Source organism: Sylvia atricapilla, chromosome 20 (genome assembly GCF_009819655.1).
Source record: "Sylvia atricapilla isolate bSylAtr1 chromosome 20, bSylAtr1.pri, whole genome shotgun sequence".
NCBI classification, from domain to species: domain Eukaryota; kingdom Metazoa; phylum Chordata; class Aves; order Passeriformes; family Sylviidae; genus Sylvia; species Sylvia atricapilla.
Window position 1 is genome coordinate 3,973,588 of NC_089159.1, and position 22,698 is coordinate 3,996,285.

Here is a 22,698-nt window from a genome sequence, read left to right on the forward strand (position 1 = left end):
AAGCCCAGATTTTTCTGGAGACAGGAAAATCTCTCCTCCAAAACCCCACTCTCTTCAGGACTCTCTAAATATTAGCCTAAGTTGTTCCCAGTGTTCTGCAGCTCAGCACAGTGTACTGGAAGTGTTACTTGCTTAAAAATCAAAATCTTTTTTTCCTGCTGTTTTTCACTTTTTTCCTCTTTCCTCTGTGATCTCTCAGGTCCTTGATGATCCTGCAGAGGACAACTTGTACATGGGTATGTGAGTCTCATAAGCTAACAGAACCATCTGGGCTTAGGCCTGGTGATGCGAGTGACACGTACCAGGACTCGGGGTCAATACGGGAGGAAACTTGTGCCAACTTCAGCAGACTTATTTTTTTCTGCCAAGTTAAAACACCTGTAAATGCAGCTGGGATGGAAAGGCCCCATGCAGTAGGGTAAGGCAACCTTGTGTCAGTACAGCTGTGCACATCTCTTTGCTGTGGGGACACTAAAAAACCTGACAGCTGCTCTGCCCTCCCCTCTGTAGAGCTGGTTCCAGTCCCAGAGCCAGGAGGGGAGAGAAGGGTGCAGGATGGTTTCCTTGTCCTCCTGCTATGAAACTTCTCTGGGCTGTGGATAGTGGCACTGACTCCAGAGTCACTCCAGTCTTGGCTGGGGGTGTTCCCTGTGACCCCTGCAGACACTCTGAGCACCCTGGTGAGCCTCAGGACCTCCTAAGGGAGCAGCACTCTTGCCTTTGGTGGGAAAGCCATGCCTGACTGGGTGCTTATGCAGCAGGCAAGGGAATTCCACCCATTTGGTCTTCCTCCCCCTCCAAACCCTGAAAGTGCCAGCCACAGCCTAACCCCCGTTTGGGTGAAACATTGAGGAACAGGCCTGGGAGGCACTGAGGAGCCCTCTGAGATAGGCTAGAGGAGAGGATGACTGACCCTTTTACATCTCTGCTTCCCCAAACTGTTTCCTGATGAAGCAGGTTCAAAGACTGCTCCTCATGAAATAATTATGGGACACTTTTGAAGCAGCTGTGAAGGAAGACTCTGCCTAGCAAATGAAGCCATTTGCCTTTGAAAGGCCACTTTTCCCTTTGGGCTGAAGCCTCAGTGGCATCTGGCAGCATCTCAAAGTGATGGCACTCGTGGTGAGGAGGGTGATTGAGGCTGTTGTTTGAAGGCCTGAACTCCTGGGGATGGAGGAAAGGGGAGAGATTAAGTAGAAAGCTGTAGAGAGGGAAAAAAAACCCCAAATCTAAACCAAGCTCTACCTGTGGAGCAAGAGAACCATCCCAGAAACAGCAGCAACAGCAGCAGGACAGGTGGGGAGTCTCCTGGTCCTATTGGAGGTTGTGCTGGTCCCTGAATGATGAGCAATGGCCATGTCCCTGTTGTCCATGTTCCATTACCCCTTTCCTCTGCCTGAGATCCCACGAAGTCCATGCACATCAAGCTCCTGCCTCTGCAGCTCCATTGGCAGAAGGAGTAGCACTGCTCAGGGCTGAACCTCCTATAAGTGGGTTTGCTCCCTCCTGCTGCTGCCCCAGCTGATGATAACTGCACCTTTCTCCTTCCAAAAACACCCCCCACTGCAAAGCAGATCTAGAGGAAGTGCTGTTTGCTCCTTGTCTGTGACTGCTGGGGTCAGGCACTGCTGTGAGCATTGGCTGTGTGTGGCTGGGATGGAATGTCAACAGGCACTGAGCAACCTGCAAAGGTAGAGGGTGGTTGAATAACTAAATGCTTCCACAGGCTGCAGCTTCTTCAGCCTGGAGGGCAAGGTGAGCCAGTTCAGGCTGCCCTGTTGTGTTTGTACCTTCAGAGGATCCTACACCCTGGTGCTTTGGGGAGGGGATCTGCTCAGATTCTTTGAGAGGTGCAAGAAATCTCCATATAACTCATGGGGATAAAAGCTCTTCGACTCTAGATAAAAGCAGATCCTTCTCCTGTTTGCAGAACAGGGCAGAGCAGGATCAGAAAAACACTTTTCCCCAACCTCCTAATCAGACACACAAACTCATGTGCTCTGCAAACCTCAGCTCACACCAGCAAATCCTCTTCACTCGCTCCCGCCAAGGAGTGTTTGGCTCTGACAAAGCTGTAGCTGTGCTGCTGATTGACACAGCAGAAATGGAGCAGCATGTTCCTACAGCATCTCCTTCACTATCAGCAATTTAGTAGGAATATCACACCAAACACCCTCCCTTGGAGGTACAACAGGGCTCAAATCAATGAGGGCTGACACCCCAAGCAGCAGCACCGTGGCTGATAAATTAGCACCCGCTGTCTCCCTGTACAGAGCTGGCAGGAGGGGGGATATTTGTCTGTGCTGAAGAGATGAATATTTTCATTTTGCCTCCTCTGGTGTCCTTGTCACGGGTGAGGGAAGAGAAATGAGTGGAGATAAATTGATTTTGCAGGTATGGGAATGGATGTGTTTTTGTAGGTGATGAATAACAAATAAGCCTGGGCTGCTCTTCTCATTCATTCATGGTTTATTTCCTTTTCTTGCAGTGTTTGACCTCATGAGGAAAGGGTAAGTCGCCCTCCTGGGATCCCTTCTGTTGGGAATTTGGTGTTGGTGTTCATTCTCAGGTTCCCATGTGAAATGGAGGTTTGATGTGTCCAGTGGGGCAGCCCCTGTCTGCAGGGGAGGCAAAACCCAGCTGTAGTTGCCTTTGCACTGCTACAGCCTGGGATAATGTAGTGAATAGAAATGGGCTGGGAGGACACATCCTGCTGCCAGACTCTGATCTGCAGAACAAATTCTATGACAATTCCTCATCACATGCCTGGAAGGAAAGGTTTGGATAGGAATATTCTGCTGGGTTCCAGCCATATTGTGGCTTTCTCTGACACAAGGGGTATGTGGCTGCATCAAGATTTACTTGGGACCTGCTGCCTTATTTTGCCCTCAGCACTAACCTCTCATGGGAGGCTGCTCTGGTGGCATATTTCTTTTGCATAGTGGAAGAAGGGATAAGGTGGTAAGAGGTTCCCCACTGCTCTTTGCTACACCTACACTGATTCTGCAGCTCTGCAGTCCTAGGGAGGTCATGATTTTTGTGCTCAGCATGGAGGAGATTCCCAGAGGGATTATTTTTCTCTCTGGCCCCATGAACGAGCTGCCAGCTGCAGTGGGCTGCTGGCAAGAGGCTCCCCAGTCTCCCTGGTGATCAGGTTGATGCCTGTCCTGTCAGAGAGGGAGCTCCTGTAAACAGCTGAGGCTGGGGAACCTGTGGCTCATCCAAGTGCAGCCTGGCTGCCTCTGGCAGGAGGCAATTAGACTCCATTAGTGGCTCTGCCAGCCCTGCTCTCGTATCATTTCTCCCTGGTTTCAGCAACAGAAAAATGTGCATAAAAGAGGGAGGGAAGGCAGTGGCAGGAAAATGCAAATGGGAGATGAAGGTCATCAATCAAATGGGCAGCAAGGGAGAAGAGGGAAATGCAAGAAGGATTTAAAGCTGGGTGCTCAGGGAAGAGCCTGGTTTTGGCAATGGGCTGTTCTCTACCAGGGTTTGTCTTGCCAGGATGGTGTTCCAGGAGCACTCCCTCAAATTCAGCTCCAGTCAGTGGAGGTATGAACAAATGCAAAGCCAAGCTGCTGAGCACAGGCAGGGTCAGCCCCCAGTGCAGTGAATGCTCCAGCCATTCATCCACAGGGGAACAGGAGATTCTGACTAGCTCTTACAGCCTCTTTGCCCTCAGCTTTCAGCAGGCTTAGGCACAAGAGGGGCTTTTAGAGAAGGCAGTGCATCCTTCAACAGTGGCAGCATTCAAAGGAAAGGAGTGGAGAAGCTGACCAGGTGACCTTGGCTGTTCAGGGCTGAATGGCTGAGCTCTGGTGGTGGCTGAACCCTGAGCAGTTAAATAGGTTTTTTAAGCAGTTTAGCACGATACACTGAAAATATTCCCATTTAACCCTTGAGCCAGTGGTTCATGTCTAGATTCTGCCTCGGTGTAGACAAGCTGCACAATGATACTGCACCAGGACTGAGCCCCAGCAGGCAGAACATGCAGTGCACAGCAACAGGCACTGTCCCCACTGCTGGCTGGGATCTCATGGGAATGCTGGTGCTCACAGCCACGAGCAACTTTAGCAGGAAGCCAAAGGCCAGGTCCAGCTTTGTTGTTCTCCCATTAGGACCATCAGTGAGCAGTGTTTGTCTTATTCTGTGCAGATATCAGCAGCTAATCCTGATGATGATGAAGGCCCTGTGGCTCATGCTGGCTCAGGGACTGTGCAAAGCCACCCACCACTAGCCAGGTTCAGTAACCAAGGCACCACCACATCCAGAAAGAATGGACACACCTCCATCCTGTGCCCAACACCCAGAGCCTTTTGGGAGCCTGGCCCTCAGTGCTGGGACATGGTGATGGAGAACATTCTCCCTCAGCAAAGGGTGTTAGTGCCTTTGTGCAGAGCTCTGAGCTGCTGTCCCTCTTCCCCACAGGCCTGTGATGGAGGTGCCCAGTGAGCAGCCCTTCAGCGAGGAGCAGGCTCGGCTCTACTTCCGAGACATCGTCCTTGGCATCGAGTACTGTGAGTACCCAGCAGCAGCACTGCTCTGCACAGGCTCTGCCTCAGCCCCCTGCTCAGCTGGGGAGGGCCATCTGCACACTTGGGGGGCTGTTGGATGAGCCAGAGGGCCCCCCTCAGGTTGCCTGTGATGGGGTTGCTGTTGGAGGTGGCCCCACTCAGCTTTGGGTTTACACAGGAGGTGTCACAGAACCATTAGAAAGAACATTGGGTAAATGGTGCCTCTCTTTTTTCTTCCATTTATTTCTTTTTGGAGACTGTCTTTGACGGCAATAGCAGAGCCAGAAAATGGGTGTGCACAGTGTCATGGACTCAGTCAGTCAGGTTCAGCTGGAACAAATCCCTGTCTCTAGCTTAGCAGGGCAAGCACTGGCTGTGGCAGAGCTGGTGAGCAGCACAGAGAGGGTCTCTGTCCTTGTCCACCCCTTTTTAGAATCCATCTGAATGACTCCCTGTCACTCAGGGCTGTGGGGTGACAAGAGCCCAGCACTCCTGTGCCCTCCCAGGGAGGTGGTGGATCAAGGGTGTTCCCAGGCTCTGCCCAGACTCCGGAGCAGGGTTCCTCCCTGTAGCCTGATTATTGTCACCTTTTTTGCTGACATCTTTCCCCGTGTGTGGCTGAGGCCAGATTCACTGCTGAGTGCCTGTTCTGCAGAGTACAGGGAGGCCACAACAGGTTTGTGAATGACAGCAGAGGTTTTTCTGGCCCCACTGTCATTGACATGCCCCTGCTGGTACAAGCTTGGCAGGGGTGAGCAAAGAGGGGTCCCTGAATTAAAGACAGGGTGGAATGATCTGTGTGCTGGCATCCTGAAAGCACTTATGCTTCTGTACCTCAGCTGCTGGTGAGCTGAGCTTGGCTCTAGTTAGATCTGGTGTCCTCCTTGCAAGCAGCCTCTGGGAGTTCAGTGCTCACCACTGACTGCTTCCTCTGCACACTGATGCACTAAAGAACTGCCCATGGTGAATTTGGGGAGGAAGAGGCAGTACAGCTTCTGCAGGGGACATTCCCACCTTGCAGGTCTGATTGTTTTCCAGAGGAGACAACAAATATGTAGATAGGATTATCCTGTTATTACCTTGTGTTTCAATTGCCAAACAGCTTTTTGATTAGATCCATTAACAGTAGCTCATAAAGCAGGTCCTAAATCTCATAGCCCATTTGGATGGGCTCTTGTGGATTAACAACTAGACAATCAGGAAAGTTGAAATACAGCTTTCACAACTGAGAAGAGTCACCAGAACAGTTAAAAAAGAATCCATAATGTGGGCTGGGTTCTTCAGTGTATTCCTAAATGACCAGGAAATGGGTAGAGGACAATAAGAGAGGTTGATGATGGCACTGAGCTATTCAGGAGAGTTGTTAGAACTGACTAGGAGGACTGGCAGGAAAATGCCATGATAGCAAGTGATGGCATGATAAAATGACAGATAAAATTCATGTTGCTGACTGCAGGGTAATGCATGAGGAGGAGAAACAACACTGAAAATACATTCAATGTGATGGGTTCTAAATTATCTCTCCTCACTCAGGCTTTATCTGGATAGTTCTCTTGAAAATGCCAGCCCATTATTTAGTGACATTCAACAAGGCTAACAAGATTTGGGGAATTATTTAGAATGAAAGGAAGAAGAAAGTAGAAAATGTTATTATGCAGTTATTTGGATCTCTAAGAGCTCTTAGGTACAGACAAGGAGTATCCTGAATATTATGTGCAACTTGGCTCAGCCTGTCTTAAAAACAGCTCCCTAGAACTGAGGCCCAAGAAGGATGATCAGGATGGTCCTGGAATGTCTTATGTACAGAGATATGACCAAAGCTCTTAAGACTGGAAAATTATCTTGGGAAGGGTTGCTGTGGCAGAGGCTTATAAAATCCTAAGTGTCAGGGAAGTGCTGGACAGGAAATTAATCTTTTCTGTCTCTAGAAACACAATATGGATAGCAAATGGATAGCAAACAAAATAATCATGTAGTCAGTTTAAACCAGAAGGAATTACTCATGTGGCTTCGACGACCCAGACAGAACAATGTCAGTTGTTCAGAACAACTGCAGTTCTGAGCATGGTGGGCATTGCTGAGGCAGAGGAACATGGCTTGCAGGGTCTCACTCCCTCTCCACATTGAAATGCAGCACCACCTCATTTTTTGTCTACAACGAGCAGGGAATAAAATCAGTGTTTGCAAGTCTGACGGTCCAGAAGCTTCCAGGTGCTGCCAAATTTAGTCAGATCACCCCAGAAAGTTGGTAGAAGTTAATATGTGAATGGGAGTCTCAAGACTGTCTTTGAGTAGAGCTTGAAGGATGAAGATGCAGCTTTTTACATTTCCATTAGCATTCAGACTGCAGCACAGCCTGTGTGCCTCAGCTGGGAGATCCAAGCTCTGCTGTGCTGGATGCTGCTGCAGGAACAGTTCCTGCTCAGAGGAAACTTTGAGTTTAGTAGATTGGAAAAAAACACACCCAGCAAAGTGTGGGTAGTCTTAAGCACAGGGAGTGAAATTCAACAATAAATTATAGGATGCTCAAGCACTCCCAGCAACAGGAACAATAGGATGCTTTATTTTGGACCATTGAGTAACCACTTATTTTATTAGCAAATGAAAGTTAAAAATGGTGTTCTCTCTGAACTGCTGGGTAAATGCATGGCAATTATTATATAATTAAGAGGAAAAATACACCGTTTGTGCATGCTGAAGGAAAAGTGTTGCCAGGCAATCCAGAGATTGCAAGGTAATTTTAAAGTAAGCATCCATAATTGTTGTGTAATTTGGGAGGCTCAATAACCATGCAGCTGCTTGAAGCTCAGAGTCATCACAGCAGCAAATGCATCATTGTTGGTTGGATTTTATTAGTTTAGAAGTTGGAAACTGGATTCCTGTTGGACCATGAAAGGTGTTAATGGTGAGCAGGAAGGGGCTGCAGGAGCCAAGGTGGTGGGAGATGTGGGCTGAACTTTTAAATCCCTGGTGGTGGCCTGTGGTCTGTCACCACTGTGTGTCCATGGGGTCTGGACTCACTGGGTTTTCATGCAGTTTGCCTGAGGTTGGAGGGCTCCTGCAAGAGGGCTGGCTGTGGAGGGAAGTTTGGAGCGAAGCAGTGGTGCAGGTGATGAGAGCTTGGCTTAGGCATGGTGGGAGGCAGGGACAGAGCCCTGGAGAGGGCCAGGAGCTCCCTGATCCAGGCAGTGGCACAGTGCTGTCACCTGCTTTTGGCTGGGTTTCTGGGTTTGGTGTGTCTAATACCAGGAGTGCTCTTTGATACAAGCACAGTCCCAGCCTTGGTCACTAGGGAGTGAAGAAACTGGTTCAAGGTCTGAGAGTCAGGGAGATCTGCCCATGGTCCAGTCTCCCTCTGGCCCCTGCAATGCTGGGAATGTATTTTGAGTTTAGGCATGGTGATATTACCGATTCTGTGTTCTGTTTTAGTGCCCTGTCTTAGACCTGGGCTCTGCTCTGGGCTGTGCCAGGAGTTGTTTAAGCCCACACAAACTGTAATTGGGTTCCTGGTGAAATGGGCCCTTCAAAGGAAAGAGATTTTGCTCCCACTTTCAAGACTTCCCCAGTACTGCTGGCCCTGCCCACACCCTCAGCAGCTGGGGAGGCAGTCTGGCCTCTGTGTAAGTACCACTGGAGTGGTAATTCCAGAGAGTGCTCTAGTGCTTTGGATGGGAAACTTTCCTGGATTATTTGCATCATTAACTAAAGCACGTGCTTAAGCATCTCAGTGAATTAGAGATTTGTGCAATTGCCACCCTTTCCACTTGTAATTCCTCTCTAGTAGTGCTTGGCTGGGGTTATTTAAACTTCAGTCTCTCTTCTAGTAAGACAAACTTTGCTTTTGTGGAGCTACTCAGCAGAAATGTGTGTGCTGGATAGGAAATAGTCATCATGCTTCATCAAAAGGCATGAGGGATCTGCCAGGTGGGTATATCCCAGTTTGATTTTAGGATTGGGACATGAGAATCTCCATTCATAAGAGCCTGAGTAAGGAATAAGAATAAGCAGACAAAAGGGCTGCCTGAGCAGAGCCTGGCTGTGACACTGGCCAGGAGCAGACAGGGCAGAACACACACACAGGTGTGACCCAGGGGAAAACCCTGCCGACTTGCACAGGCAGATGAAGCACAGGGGCTGTCCCTGCTGCTCTGGAGCTGGAAGCTCAGTATTCAAGTCACAAGAAGCTAAACCAGGTTCTGTCAGCCTTGCTGAAGAAGAAAAACCTTATTTCCTGCACTTTCTGTAAAAGCCTGCAGTTCTCCTCCTGTGACTGTCTGAGAGGGGACAGTTTTGGTCTGTGCAGAGGAAAGCTTGTCTCCTCTGAGCCGTGGGGTTGAAGGGAGGGTAATGACATGCAGCCAAAGCCATGGGGAAATTGCCCTTCCAGCAGCAGCTCTCTGCAGTGAGAACTGCAGTGACCTAGGGCCCTGCACAGAGCCTGGAGCCTTAACAAAGAGCCTGGCTTTTCAAAGCTGCCTTTTCTGAGATAAGGCTTAATCTACTTGGTTATCAATATATGAGTATAATTTCCATTATCTTAAAAGGAAATTTAAACAAATGAGGCAACACAGGCTTGTGTCTTCTGAAGGGTATCTAGTGCAGGGTAAGCCAGGGTGGGTGCACTAAAGCATCAGTGGTGTGCATGGTTTGATCTGGTTTGGCTCTTGCCAGAGGTGAGTTCCTCAGGTTGATGTGGGTCAGCAGAGCTGGGATACCAGTCTGTGGTGGAGCTGCTGCATGCTCTACTGTGATTCCCAGCAAGCTGCTTACTGCCATGTGGGAAATGGAGACCTACCTCTTCTCTGCTCCTGCCTCTTACCTGTGCAAGTTTGGAGCTCCTCAAACAGAGCATGTTGAGGTGAGAGCTACAGCTGCAAGGTTCTGGGTGTTATAAATGACACCACCAGGAGAAGAGAGGCTGGCTTGTGTTTTATCACGTGCAGACAAGCTCTCCTTAGCTGATAAAAACCAAACAAAGAAGCCTTTCATGAGCTGCAAGTGTTGCTGATACTGATCGATAAGGACCCTGTACAAGAGTGAGAGTAATGAGCTGATGGAGAAGATCAGAGAGATGTGCTGGAGCCTCCTGAGATCAGGTAGTTTGATTTTTTTTTGTAGTTTGATGCAGTTCTGTGTCTGCTGAGGGTGAGAAGCAGCCCTTGACACAGCCTGTGCAGGTTGTTTGGTCAGTACCTGCTGCCTGCTCCCCTCATTCCCCCGCTCCCTTGGAGCCCTGGGGGTGTGTGGAGCCCTGGCAGGGAGCTCTGCACGTCCCCTGGGGCTGCTGGTGAGGCTGTGCTCATGGGGGCTGCAGGACAGGTGCAGAAGGACAACCTGTGACAAGGTTACCTGCCTCTCTTCCCTGTTGCTTCCTGCCGACAGCATCCACCCCACAGCTTCTGCCAGGAGCTCAGCTGCAGATGGAGCACAGAGGGGAGCTCTTCCAAAGGGCCTGGTAGTGCAAAACTTGGGTTTGAACAACTTATCCAAGTGGCAGAGGCTTAATGGGTGCAGCAAAAAAGTGGAGAGAGCTGACACCAGCACAGCTGGGATCCTGCCCCTGCAGTGAGCTGGGCATGGCATGGGGCTGTTCCCCTTGGACACCCCTGTCCTCCAGCCCTTCCTCAGCAGAGCTCTGGGCATGAGTAGCCATCTGTTTTGAGCTCTGGATGGTGGTGCAGCAGTTTCCTTGAGAGGGTGTTAAATCATTTCCCTGCTCCAGGGACAATGTGAGAGTCATACTAAGCAGTCTCTGCAGTAGCACCATATGGATTGCTTTTGCCCTTGAATGGGAATGGGATTCTGGTTCTAATCAGGCAGGATTCAGCACTGGCCTCAGTAAATAGCAGGATGTGTCAGTGCATTACAAAGTTTTATAAGCATAATTTTTAAATGAGCTTTTAGCAAGTTTGTGTTAACCTGCTGGATCTCCAAGATTTCCGGAGGGGGATGCAGTGAAAAGCACTTTTTTCTGAAAGGACTAAGGAACAAGATGTCTTTGTACCACTTCTCTCTGTGCTCCCTCTGGGTCTTTGCTCCCTGTTAGTGGATTTGTTGGAGGCAGTTCCCAGGCATTTGCCTCTGAGTGAAAGGGAAAGCCCGTGGGATCTAGAGTGAGGAGTGTTTGGGAAATGGCTGTTTTGTCCCGCTGAGGGGCTGAGCAGAAAGGAATGATCTGCTCAGCAGGGCTTGGCCAAGGAGCAGGGAAGAAATGGCAGAACTGTGGAGACCCAGACAGGAGTGTGCAGACGGGAACCAGCTGGCCCAGCAGCAGAGAACTTCCCCAAAATCCTCCCTTTTCTCCAGCTCCATCTACTGGAACACAGCTGGCTGCTGTTACCAAGGCAGTTCAAATTGTAGTGAAGAAACAAACAAAAGCCCTAAAAAGCCAGATTTTTAGAAAGACCTTTTATTTTAGGCAGTTTTTTCATGTGGGCTTAAATTTGAGCACCCAAGTGCAGGGTTTTGGCAGCTGCAGTAGGTGCAGCATGCCTTTCTGTCTGAAATCTAGAGGGACAGAGCAAGGATGGTCCTTTCCCAAGGATTGCTCACACCTTGAGAGCTCAGAATCCTCCTTTGAGGTTGTATCTCCACAGCATCAGCCTTCAGCAGGCTGTTCTTAGGCAATATTGCTCCATGCCCAAGTTCAGGAGACAAACCAGACTTTCAGGCATCATTTCCTTGTTTCTGAGCTCCCTGGAGCTCCAGGTCTGGATTGAGTCCAACTTCAGATGTCCCTGGTCAGGCTTTCTAACATGAGTTGTGATAAAACGTGCAGGCACTCACCTGCCCCACCTGCTTTGTTCATGGGGTGACTGTGAGGATTAACAGATAAATATTTATAACACATTTGAGATCTTTTCCTGGATGATGCTCTAGGAATCCATGGGGTTGTTATCCAGATGCAAATAAGCCTGAAATAGTGTTACCTTTCCACTGAAATGAAGAATGGGTCTAATAAAACCAAATTGAACAGAGTGCTGCATAATCAGACTTTGTCCTAAGGGCTCTGTGATATCTTAGGTGGTTTCATTTTCATTATGAAGAAATACCAATCTATGCCCTGCACCAGGGCTGTCAGGGTGTTTTGGAGCCCAGGGCAGTCATTCTGATGAGCTGCTGACCCCTGCTTTAAGAGCAAAACCCCCTCCAGGTAAAAGCAACATGTGGAGCCATTTTGTCAGTTTGCCAAAGCAGCTTCAGCAAAATGCTCTGTTTGGGCAGCTCAGCATCGATTTTAACCTGGGGAGGGGTGCAGGCAAGTGCATTTGCATGGGAATGAGTGGTTTTCAGCTGTTGGTGTGGCCTTGTGCATGACCTGAAGGGCAGCACCCATGGGAGGGTCCTTCCCAAAGGTTCCTGTACCCAGCAGCCACGTCCCTGTGCCTGGGCTGGGTGTGAGGGCAGTCTCTGCCTGCTTTGTGACTCCTTCTGTACTGCAGCAAGCAAAAAACCCAGAGCCTTGCTGTCTGAGCAGGACACTGAGTAGCTGGAAGTTCTCTCAAAGGTATGGATTCAGCTTAGGGGTCCCAGTTGCCCATGAAGGGAACTAAGGGGAGGTCATGAGTTGGTCTAAAAGAAGAATAATCCCCAAACCTTCATGGAGCATGTTTAAGTGCAGCAATACAGGTCATTATTTTGGTTATGTTTGTTTAAAGCACATTTAGGGGTTTTATTTACATGTTGAAAGGGCTTTTCCTTCTCTGCTGAGGAGCCCTGCTCCTCTTTGTATCACAATGTGTCCTTAATTCAAGGGTCAGGACAAGTGTTTTGTTTCTGGGACCTCTGGTTCTGGCTTTTAGTGAACTAATCTAATGAGAGTGCCTTTCCTACCTGCTGCTCTTAAATCTGCAGAGGATGAAACTTGCTCCCAAACGTTTCAGGATGGTGAAATGTGAGGGCTGATTTATGCTGGTAATTGTGTTAGACTGACTGTGGCTGTCCCCTGCTCCCCTTGGGGTGGCTCCTGTGCTCCTTGTCCCTCCTGTACAGTCTGGAGGGTGTAATTAGTGGTAGGCTTTTATTTCTGAGAGGCTTAGCTCTCCCTCTGGAGTTCTGCAGGGATAACATCCTCTCCTCTGTGTGCAGTGCTGGCAATGCAGATTGTGCTGCTTTAACAGCACCTTTCCCCCAGGCAGCTCTGTGGCTCCTTTGGCAGCACGTGGCAGTGATGTGTGTCACTGCAGGCACAGGCACTGTCCAGGCAGCCTTTGGCCAGTCCTGCTGAATTAATTGGTCCCTTTCTCCTGCAGTGTGTATCTGCAAGAGATCTGGACTGCTAGGAGAAGTTGGTAGGTTGGGAAGTTTTTCTGAGCTTAGCTGTGTTTATGTCCTGCAGGTGAGCAGTGCTGCTTCCTTCCTGCAGCCCCCAAAGAAGCCAGCTTGTCTATTGCCCACAAGCAGACTTGGGAACCATTTTGGGGGAATATTTTACTCTGCATTGTGCTGCACTGTTCCAGTGGCAAGGCACATGCCGCAGCAACTGGCAGGCTGGGACTTGGAGTTCTGTTTCTTCAGAGCAGAACAGGGATTTCAGGTCTCCTTCATCAGGTTAGCAGCTCCACACCAATCATTTCTTGACAGATGTGAGCACTTCTCCTTCAGTTTTTATGGCTGTGATGTTCATTTTCACCAGCTGGTGCCCAGTCCCCTGTCCTTCCTTTGTGGCTATTGCCTGTGCACAAGGCTGGGTAGGGAAGAGGATTTGCAGAGCAGAAATCCTTCAGCCAACTGGCAGGAGACTCTGGTTGCTGTCACTGACAGTGTGTGGGTGGGACACTGCTGCTCTGGCCCAGCCACCTCTCCATGGCATCTGTCCCCTTCCCATCCCAGTCTGTCCCTGTTTTAAATGGATGCCAAGTGTTCAAAAGCTCCTGGGATGTGACATTCCAGAGGCCAGGCTCACTCCTGGGGTCCTCAGCCCTGCAGGCACTTGTGCTGAGTCCCTCCTCTGAGCACCTGAGGTCACATTGTCACTGTCCCCAGTGCATGGGAATGTTCTCACCTGGAAACTCAAATACTCATTGGCCAGACAAGCCATTGATTGATGGCTTTGATTTCTTGCAAAGGATGTGTTTCTAACTTCTTTGTTCTTTGTTTCTGTGCCCAGCAGTCAGCAGTGTCCAGACGTGCTGGGGACCAGCAGAGATGGGCACTGAGGGAACACATGGCAGCTGGAAAACTGCCCACAGTGCTCCTCAACTTTCATGAGATGCAGAGGCGGGGAATGTATTTTACAAAATACACAGTTATATGATAAAGAAAATGGTTTGTGGTTTTATTTTGTTTGGAGGTTTTTTTACTTTCCTATAAGGAAGAAATAATAAAAAGCCTGGAGTACTTGCTTGCCTTAATTTTCACAGACCAAGCTGCACTCCTGTGCAATATTGCAATCCTGCAATATTTATTTTGGGTTTTTTTTTTAGAGGCTTTGGGAACCTTAGCCCTGTGGTATCAGGGATGACAGCAGACACCTGCCTGGAAGGCAGCTCAGCATCTCTTGAAGGAAAACTTCACTCCCCCCTCACTCTTGTTTGCTCTCCCTATATTACCATAATGAAATGTCAGCTTGCCACCAGCTCTGCTGCTGAGCAGATGTCTCCTCCTAATTACTGTTGTTGCAGGGGTTTGGTGTTTATCCTGACTGTCTAGGCAGGCTGTTACAGCATTAACTGCCTCCCATCACAGCCTGGCCATGCAGTTGGTGCACATCTGGAAGAAGATGTAAATAAGTTTTGTCTGCTGGATCTCCAGAGCAGATCTAAAGGACAAGGACAACATCCCCCAACAGTGCTTTAAACTGAGGAGAGAGGACCTCACAGAAAAAATATCTGCAAGTGGGACTTCCCCTCCCCAAGCGTTCCTGCTGGAAAGTTGGCTTGAAAAGAGCAGAGGGTTAAATAAAGTTTGTTCATTCTTGGTCCTAAAGCACAAACTGGGGTACTCCATAGGGCAGGCTGGGCTGCCTTTGTGGCAGTGTGTTGGTCAGGTTTGTAAAGCAGGAAAGGGTTAGACCAGCATTTTCCTCCACCCAGTGTGTATTTCCTAGGAGATATGAAAAGTGCTCTTGGGGAGGTATAAAAACAAACATGCTCTGTTTGCAAGAAGGAAATGTGAAAACAGTGGTTGGAGCCAGGGGAGGATGGAGGCCAGAGGGTCCTGGTCCTCTGGGGAGGGCAGCATTAGTGGATTTCCTCCTCCTCCTTCAGTAAAGTCTCCTGGGTTTTGTACAGTTCTGCTTTTGGGGTCATTTCACATTTTGAAAGTCAGTGGATTTCTATTTTTCAAGTTCTCTGAGTTCCTGAGAAATCAGCCACTGTCCTACAACTCCCTGCTTCCCTCAGTGGCCTGGAAACATCTTTCAGGCAGCAAAATCGCACAAGAGATGTGGGTTTTATTGTTGTTTTCAGTACATCTCAGCCTCCAAGCTCTTTGCAAGGGCTTGTTTCATGTTCAACATACAAACACTCCAGCTGGTGCCCAGGGTTGGCCTCATGGAGCTGAGACAGAGCTGGAATCTTTGCTGGAGCCTTGTGGAATGAAGGGCAGCTTTGGCCACAGCTCTGGGTGCAGGAGGGGTGGGAATGGCTGGGAGCTTTGTGCCAGGGTGGGAGTTTGGGGTGATGCAAAGCCAGGTGAGGTTGTTTCTCTATTTGTGGGCTCCATTGAGAAGCTTGGCTAAATAAAGAGTGACTCTTTGGGGTTCTGGCACCAGTCAGCTGGTGCTTGCTCCAAGCTTGGAGCTCCATTATTCGTTCTTCTGAGGTGGAAATGCCCACTGACTTCTGAGCTGTTGGCACTCAGCTGTGTCACCTGTTTCATTCTGCCTGTGGTTCTGCCCCTTTTGATGAGCTTCACAGCACTGCAGTTTCAAAATAAATAAACTAAAAGTGAACCTCTTTATTTGGGTCCCATAATCCTTTAATACAGCAGGTGGCCCAGCACATCAGCTGGTTTGATGAGGCCAAGCAAATCTGCAGGATTTGAGTGTTTTCCTTCTCCAGCAGGGTTGGTTGTTCACACTGGTTGAGTTTTCCCTGAGTTTGTGTCTTTTCTCTGCATAATTCCCAGATGTATTTCTGAGAATTGTGTCCCAGGGAGGTACCAGAAAGGAATGGCTGTAGGAAATGGCCCTTCTGCTCCGTTATATTCCATCCCCAGCAGCAGCTGGCAGTGTGGTGCTGAGCTTGCACCTTTATTTTCACCCTCCTGGAAAGGTTTGCCCTGGGTGGGTTGCCTGCTGTGGCTGACCATGCTCCCTTTTCTGGGTGTTTTTCAGTGCATTACCAGAAGATCATCCACCGGGACATCAAACCTTCCAACCTGCTCTTAGGAGATGATGGCCACGTGAAAATTGCTGATTTTGGTGTCAGCAATCAGTTTGAAGGGAATGATGCTCAGCTTTCCAGCACAGCAGGGACACCAGCCTTCATGGCACCGGAGGCCATCTCACAGACTGGCAAGAGTTTCAGTGGGAAGGTGGGTCTTTGTCACAGCTGGTGTCACCTGGGACCCCCAGGTGTGGCACAGAGGGCAGTGCCACCCCTGCATCCTGACTGTGGGACAAATTGGGGTTGTCATTTAGTGAAACTGGAGCTCTAATTCTATCCAGTCCAGGCACAACTCATAATGGTTGTTCTGTGCAGACACTTTCCTGTGGATCCCTGCCTAGGCAGAAGCCGTGCTCGAGCCTTTTCCCTGCCCAAAAGGGAAAGGAAGAAGCCTTTGATTCCCTTCCAAAATAATCAAGAGGCACAGGGGGCTGCTGAGCACCAAGGTCTTGTCTTGGAAGTGAGAGACACTGCCAAAGGTGGTGATACAGACATAGGGATGGAGTCTAATAGGGATTCTTTTGTCTGGAAAACTTTGGAGGTTCAGCCCTGAATGGTGTAATTCCCTGTAAGAAGGGGCTGGTCACAGCAGGGCAGCAGAGAGCAATGCCTGGCCCAGCACAGCCCTCACTCCTCAGGTGAGCAAGAGCTGCCCTTAGGAGCCCAACTTCAAAGTGACATAGAAAATGTTAAATCCATACCAATAGCGTTTTCTGAATAGGTGGGGAAATCCAGATCATCTTACTCAGATCATCTGTGTTGCCTCTCCTTTACTCTCTGTTCATGCTCTCTTTCAGGCACTGGATGTGTGGGCCATGGGAATCACCCTGTACTGCTTTGTTTATGGGAAGGTAAGCTGCCTTTCAGCTGCTGGAGCTCTGCACTGCACTGTCTGCCTGCCTTTGGGCTCATTCCTTTCCAAATAAAGGCAAATATTAGAGACAAAGACCTACCTTCTGTAAATTCAAAAATCCCCCTGCAGATGAGAGGGGCTGATGCTGTGATCTGTGGAAAGGATCATTTCCAGCCCTGGGCCCTGAATGTGGAGCCATTGTTTGTGCTGTAAACCCAGAGCAGCATCAGCAGCACCACCAGCAGTTTCTGGGGGGTTTATCCACATTTCCTGCATTTAGAAATGAGCCAGAGCCTGGATAGAGGCGTGATCCCAAACTGCTGCAGCACTTTTGGAACCAGATTACAGAAAGCTCTGTCTGCCAGAGCTGAGTTAGGACTGATGGAGGGTCCAGTTGGGCAGAGGCAGCTCTTCAGTGCTGCCTTCTGCACACTCCATGTCCTGTCATGGCTTTTCCCTCTCCTGTGGCCAGAGCCCCCATGTCCCAGCTGTGTTGTCCCAGGATGAGCAGTACAGCAGCTGTGGGCAGGAATGTCACCTGAACCTCTGCAGATGCCACCACACAGGCTCCAGGCATCCAGCTCTGGGTAAAAAGTGGCCAGGGAAGGTGACAGAGGCAGTTCATGGTCACCTGGCAGGCTGGGTAAAGGAGGATATTCCAATCCAAATATGTATTACCTTGATGCCTCTGCTGTTCTTCTGAATTTATTTTTTAATAAGGAATGAATGGATTTATTGTGTGTGGGGAGATTTAATTTATTTCCATCTCTGTGTAAAGTCTGGGGAGTGCAGAGGTTGTACTTAGTGTTACATGAATGATAAATGCCTGAGTGATGCCAGGATCTTGGACAACTGGAAAAGCTCTTGTTTGTTTTACAGTGCCCTTTTATAGATGAATATATTCTGAGTCTTCATAACAGGATCAAGACCAAGCCTGTGGAGTTTCCAGAAGAGTGAGTAAATTTTACTCGGCTACTGTAAAATAAAGTTAATTTTCAGCATTATTCTCTATGTGGCACAGCGGGTCACCACAGAGGGGTGAACATGACTGGATGAGGTGCTGTGTGTTCTCCTGGGTCCTTCACGTGGGTTTTGTGCTGGTGATGTTGTTGAGGTGTTAAAAGTGTTTCTGCTTTTCCTCTGTCCTTTTTGTGCAGACAGGGAATAAAGGAAATGTCTCTGGAAGTGAAAGGATTGCAGGATCTAGGAAGTTCTGCCCCATGTACTTGACTCTGGAGATGCTGGATGCATGGTTTGGTTTTCTTTCTCCCCATGCAGCAGTCACCAGAATGATTTAATGTATTCATTTTCTGAAGCAATGTGGTGATAAACCTTGGCCTTGGTCTGAGTAAACCTGTCCCTCTCCTGTGGACTTCCCTCGGAGCCAGGGGAATTGTCTCATGGGAGGATGCTTGCCCTGAGATGTGCAACCACAGCTCAGCAAATCCCACTCCTCCAGCACCCCCCAAGAAAACATGGGGTTGTCTTTTGCACTGGCAGAGAGAATTATGAAAAAACCAGGAATTAATTTACCTGTGTGCTACTGCTCCCACGCTGCCTTGGTCAGTGAAGGACACCCCCAAGGGGCACAGGGGCACTATCAGGTGGGGATGGTCAGGTGGGAAGGCCAGCTGTGCTCACAGCTGTGCTCACAGCATGTGCAGGGGACAAGCCAAGGCCACTCAGGTGGCATTGGAGCAGTGGCAGTTCAGTACTGAGGTGATGAATGTTTGTGGTGTTGGCAGGAGGTGATGACACTCCCTGTGTGCTCAGCCATGCTGCCTCCATGGCCACCATTCCTGCAGCTCCAAATGTTGGCCACTCCTCAGTGTTGGCATTTCCTCCAGCTTCAGGCCCTTGGTGGTCTTCTGTTGGTGAAGAATTTGTTTCCCCTGGTTCCTGAAATAGCCAGAGCTGGACTCTTTGTTTTCCTTGTTTTCCTTCCCAAATCCACACAGTAGCCAGGCAAAGAATTCTTGACCTAACTGCTCATTTGAATAAAAATGTATAGATAAAATTACTTGATTTAGAGTAAGCACAAATTAAATCTCTAATAATGAGAGGCACATGTGGCATTAGAGAGGAAGGGAGGGATGTTGTCAGGCAGCCTGTGGTGTGTGCATATATCCAACATCTGTGGCAAGGCAAGACTTTTTTGTGAGATGCTCTCTGAATTTTCACATCACAGTGAAGGGCTGGGCCTCTGCCTTGGCAGTCCCAGATTTCCTTCTGACTCCACAGAAAGCCATGGACACTCAGGGTGCCCTCTTTGAGACATCTGGGCTGAGTGAGCCCTGGCTCCACAGGCTGCATTATTAATTATCCCAGTAATGAATTAATTACTGCACTGATGAGGAGACACAGGCACTGCAGCCAGCTCAGCCACCTCTGCCCAGCTGCAGCACACACAGACCCCAGAGTGGGTAGGCAGCAGTTCTGGCAGGACCATTGCCTGAGCTTGAGGCTTTAGGAGCACAAAGGCTGGTCATGCTCCACTGCTGTGTCCCTACCTGCAGTTGGAACAGGACTTTGTCTTGACAGCACTGCAGCCAAAAAACCCCAAACCTGTTTATGTTCCCCTGGCAGTTTTTCTCCCTTGCTCAGGGCTGGCAAAACTCCCACCCTTCCCTCAGCCACCGTGTATTTGGGTTAGCAGTCAGCTTACAAGTGACTGTTCCCATCTGCCTCTGCAATAAGTTATTAACATTTAATGGGCTCACTGAGTTGTGCTAAGATCCATTCCTTCATTCAGGCATTTCCTTCAGGGATAATTGGGCTGCATGATTTATGTGGATTCCTCAGTGACCTGTTCTCCCAGTCTAAAAAAAGCTGCACCCCTGATTAGGTTGTTGGAGGAGCTGAGGGTTACTAGGTGTTGACAGCTGTCCAAACCACATCTCTTTGTTAGAGGCAGCAAACAGAGACATGGAATTCACTGGAGTGGATCCACCCTGACCTCCCGCAGAATTAGCACCTCTCTATAGTGAGGAGTATTTTGGTTTCAATTTATTTCACCATGGCTACAGAAGAGTCATTCCTGTTTGCAGACAGCCCATGGAAACTCACTGCCTGTTTCCTGACAACCTTTAGGACAGATGGATCTGACTGTACCAGTGTCACCGTCCTGTCCCTTCCCTTAGAGACACCAGGATAAATATTTATGGCACTGGAGTTCTCATTCATGTCACTGAGTCCTTGGCATGACACGAGGCAAATGGGCTTAGCTCATACCCTGAGGATCCTGGCAGGACTAAAAAACAAGCTGAAGTTTCTCTTCAAACGTGTCAGGAGAGCCAGGAGCCAGCCCAGTCCCTCCTGGTGAAGCCCAGGACAATGTTCCCTGACCTGGGTCACCCTGTGAAATGATCTGTGGTGTTGGCAGCCCTCCCAAGTGGATGCTGAGCTCCATCCTTGGCATTTTCCTGAGAGCTCTCAGAGGACTATGGCTGTGAGAAATCCCAGACAGCACAGGCTTTTCAAATGAGAAATGCCATCAGGCACAGTGTTCCCACTGGGCTGCAGACTGGAGAGAAGGGAAACCAGAGACAGGGTGATGGGATCTGTTACCTGGCCAAAACCCATCTGACACTTGGTGATCCTGTGGTTTATGATCCTTGGTTTATGGGGCTTTTCCCTGTGACTTTAATCCTGTGTTGTGTAGAAATCAATCTGGTGCTCAGACGTGTTAAGTGATTTTATATTTTATTTATTGTATTTTAAGTAAAGCTGTTGACACTTTGGCACAGAACTGATTTTAAATATTTTTAAAATGCTGTCTCACCTGCATCAGTGTGGTGTGTGGAAGGAATCTGTCTGTTCTGACTTGCTAAATGCACTGTCACTGCCCATGGCTGTTCCTCTGGAGCTCATCTCAAGAGCAGCACCGTTCCTTCCATTCCAGCTGAAATTGTCACCCAAGTGTCTGAGGACTCATCCTGTTGTTCCCCTTGTCTGGGCTCTGTTGCCTGTGTACAGCAGACCCTTGATGCAAATTTAGACTTCAAACTGAACCCCCTTTTTGCTTCTGAACGAGCAGCATTTCCTTGTGGTTGTTTGTAAAGATCTCACAGCCAAAGTCCAAATAAAATATCCATGAATTATTAAACAGCAGCTCTGTTTTCATCAGACTGAAATATCCCTTGCTGTGCTGTGGTTTTCATTTTGGTTTGTGATGGTTTATTCCCTTCTCTGCTTGAGGAGGGGGGTGCAGAGGAGGTGGGCCCAGCACCTGGTGCTCAGTATTCAGTCTCAAATCCAGCCTTCCTGGGGAGTGACATTTTATGCTGCTAAGTTTCATCTCCATGAAGAAACACAGTTCTTCAAGAGTCATTTGTGACACAGACTTTCAACTGCCTAATACAATTCAGTCACATGCTGGCATTTTACTGCAGCAGCACTTTGATCATTCAGATCTAGTGCATTTTAAAGGCATCTCCTGCATCACTAACCACAGGAGTCATTGCAGTCTGCATGGACCAAGGGCTCCATGTCAATAGAGTAGCTTCTGGGTTCAGGTGCTCTCACATTTAGAACTTGGAGATAGTGTTAAACATTTAGATGTTATTTCTCTTAGTTGCATTTGTTCATTCCTTCCTTTTGTTCCCCCAAGGCTGAGCTTTGCAGGTAGAATACTGAGTTACAGGCTGCCTGCAATCAGTGTTCTGGAAGCAATTTAAATAACACAACCTGGAAGATTAGCTGGGAACTTGACTGTCAGACGGGGGTGTTTCAGCCAGCATGCAGTTGCTCATGATGCAGGTTCAGCAAATCAAGCTGTGCCCCTCTTGATTCACAGAGTTCAACTCCAGTTCTGCTCTCAGGATCAGTTTGTTGTCCCAAATCTCCCCTCAGAAATTGCCCTTTGTAGTGCTGTCTTCAGGAATGTCCTTAGGCCCATTCACCTGATCCCTCATCCTGCATTTTGAGCTGTGCTGTTGTGTTCAGGGGCAGAACAGGTTAACCAAGCCCTGTAGCAGTCACTGTGGTGCCTTCCTTTTTCAAGCCAGGTTTGCAGAGAAAATATCTCCTGAGCAGAGCAGATTCTCTACCAGGTAACTGCAGCAGGAACTGTGCCTTGCTGCACTTACAATTCCCTGTTTAACTGTGTGCTGCTGTTTTCTTCTCTCAGAGCACAGATCAGTGAGGAGCTCAAGGATCTGATCCTGCGCATGCTCGATAAAAACCCAGAAACAAGGATAACAGTCCCTGAAATAAAGGGTAAGCTGGACCTTGCTATTAGAGTTTTTAGTCTCAGCTGATTTATGTCCTTGGTGCCTTCTGAGGAGGCAGAGCTGTTCCCAGTGTTTGTTTTAGGAGCTGTCTCTAGCACCCTCCCTTGGAAAGGGAGAGAACTCATTTGCAGTCACAGCTCCTCCACTGCTGCTCGCTTGGGGAGTATTGACAAAAGCTTTCTTGTTGACTTATTTAAATGAAATTTACTCAAAAGCTGGCTGATCTCAGAGAATCCCTGCGAGAATCAACACTGTCAGGGGAGCTGCTAGCAGCAGAGCCTGGGCTGGCAGTGTTGGATGTGCATTCCAGGGATTGGATGTGTGTTCCTCCTCCGGTCCTTTTGTGGCCAGTGGCCTCAAGGCAGCCCATTTGTTTCTATCACCATAATTTGGGAGATGTTTAATAATAGAAAGAATGAATAGGCCTGGCAGAGCACAGTGCTTCACAGGTTGTGTTTCATTCTGGGTTTGTGTGGGCTTGCTGTCCTCCTGTCACCCCTCACCAAGGCTTTAGACCTGCTGGAGGAGCTCAGAATTTCCATAGAGATCCATCAGCATGATCTACAGGGCAAGCTCTGCTTGGCTTTGTCCCAGACCAACACCAGTATTACCACAAAGCTGACAGTAGAAAAGCTTCAGGAAAAAATCATGATATCCCTTCCCTCCATGCCCAGGAGGCCAAAGCCAGGTTTGGAGCTGTATTTATGGGATTTCATTTGACAGCTCTTGCAGGCACGATGTAAGACTCTGTAGGTAGAAGAGCAGAGCTG

The 22,698-nt window shown here is 48.8% G+C and overlaps 1 protein-coding gene across 1 annotated transcript in view; it reads left to right on the forward strand.

Moving 5' to 3' along the window:
* The window catches only part of CAMKK1 (calcium/calmodulin dependent protein kinase kinase 1), a 55,823-nt gene that overhangs the window by 18,869 nt on the left and 14,256 nt on the right, over positions 1-22,698 (forward strand). Inside the window, exons 6-12 of the mRNA XM_066333188.1 lie at positions 200-236; positions 2,489-2,510; positions 4,429-4,517; positions 15,793-15,992; positions 16,642-16,695; positions 17,577-17,650; positions 21,826-21,919. Coding sequence (XP_066189285.1) covers positions 200-236; positions 2,489-2,510; positions 4,429-4,517; positions 15,793-15,992; positions 16,642-16,695; positions 17,577-17,650; positions 21,826-21,919 — 570 coding nt within the window. The remainder of the gene's footprint in view (positions 1-199; positions 237-2,488; positions 2,511-4,428; positions 4,518-15,792; positions 15,993-16,641; positions 16,696-17,576; positions 17,651-21,825; positions 21,920-22,698) is intronic.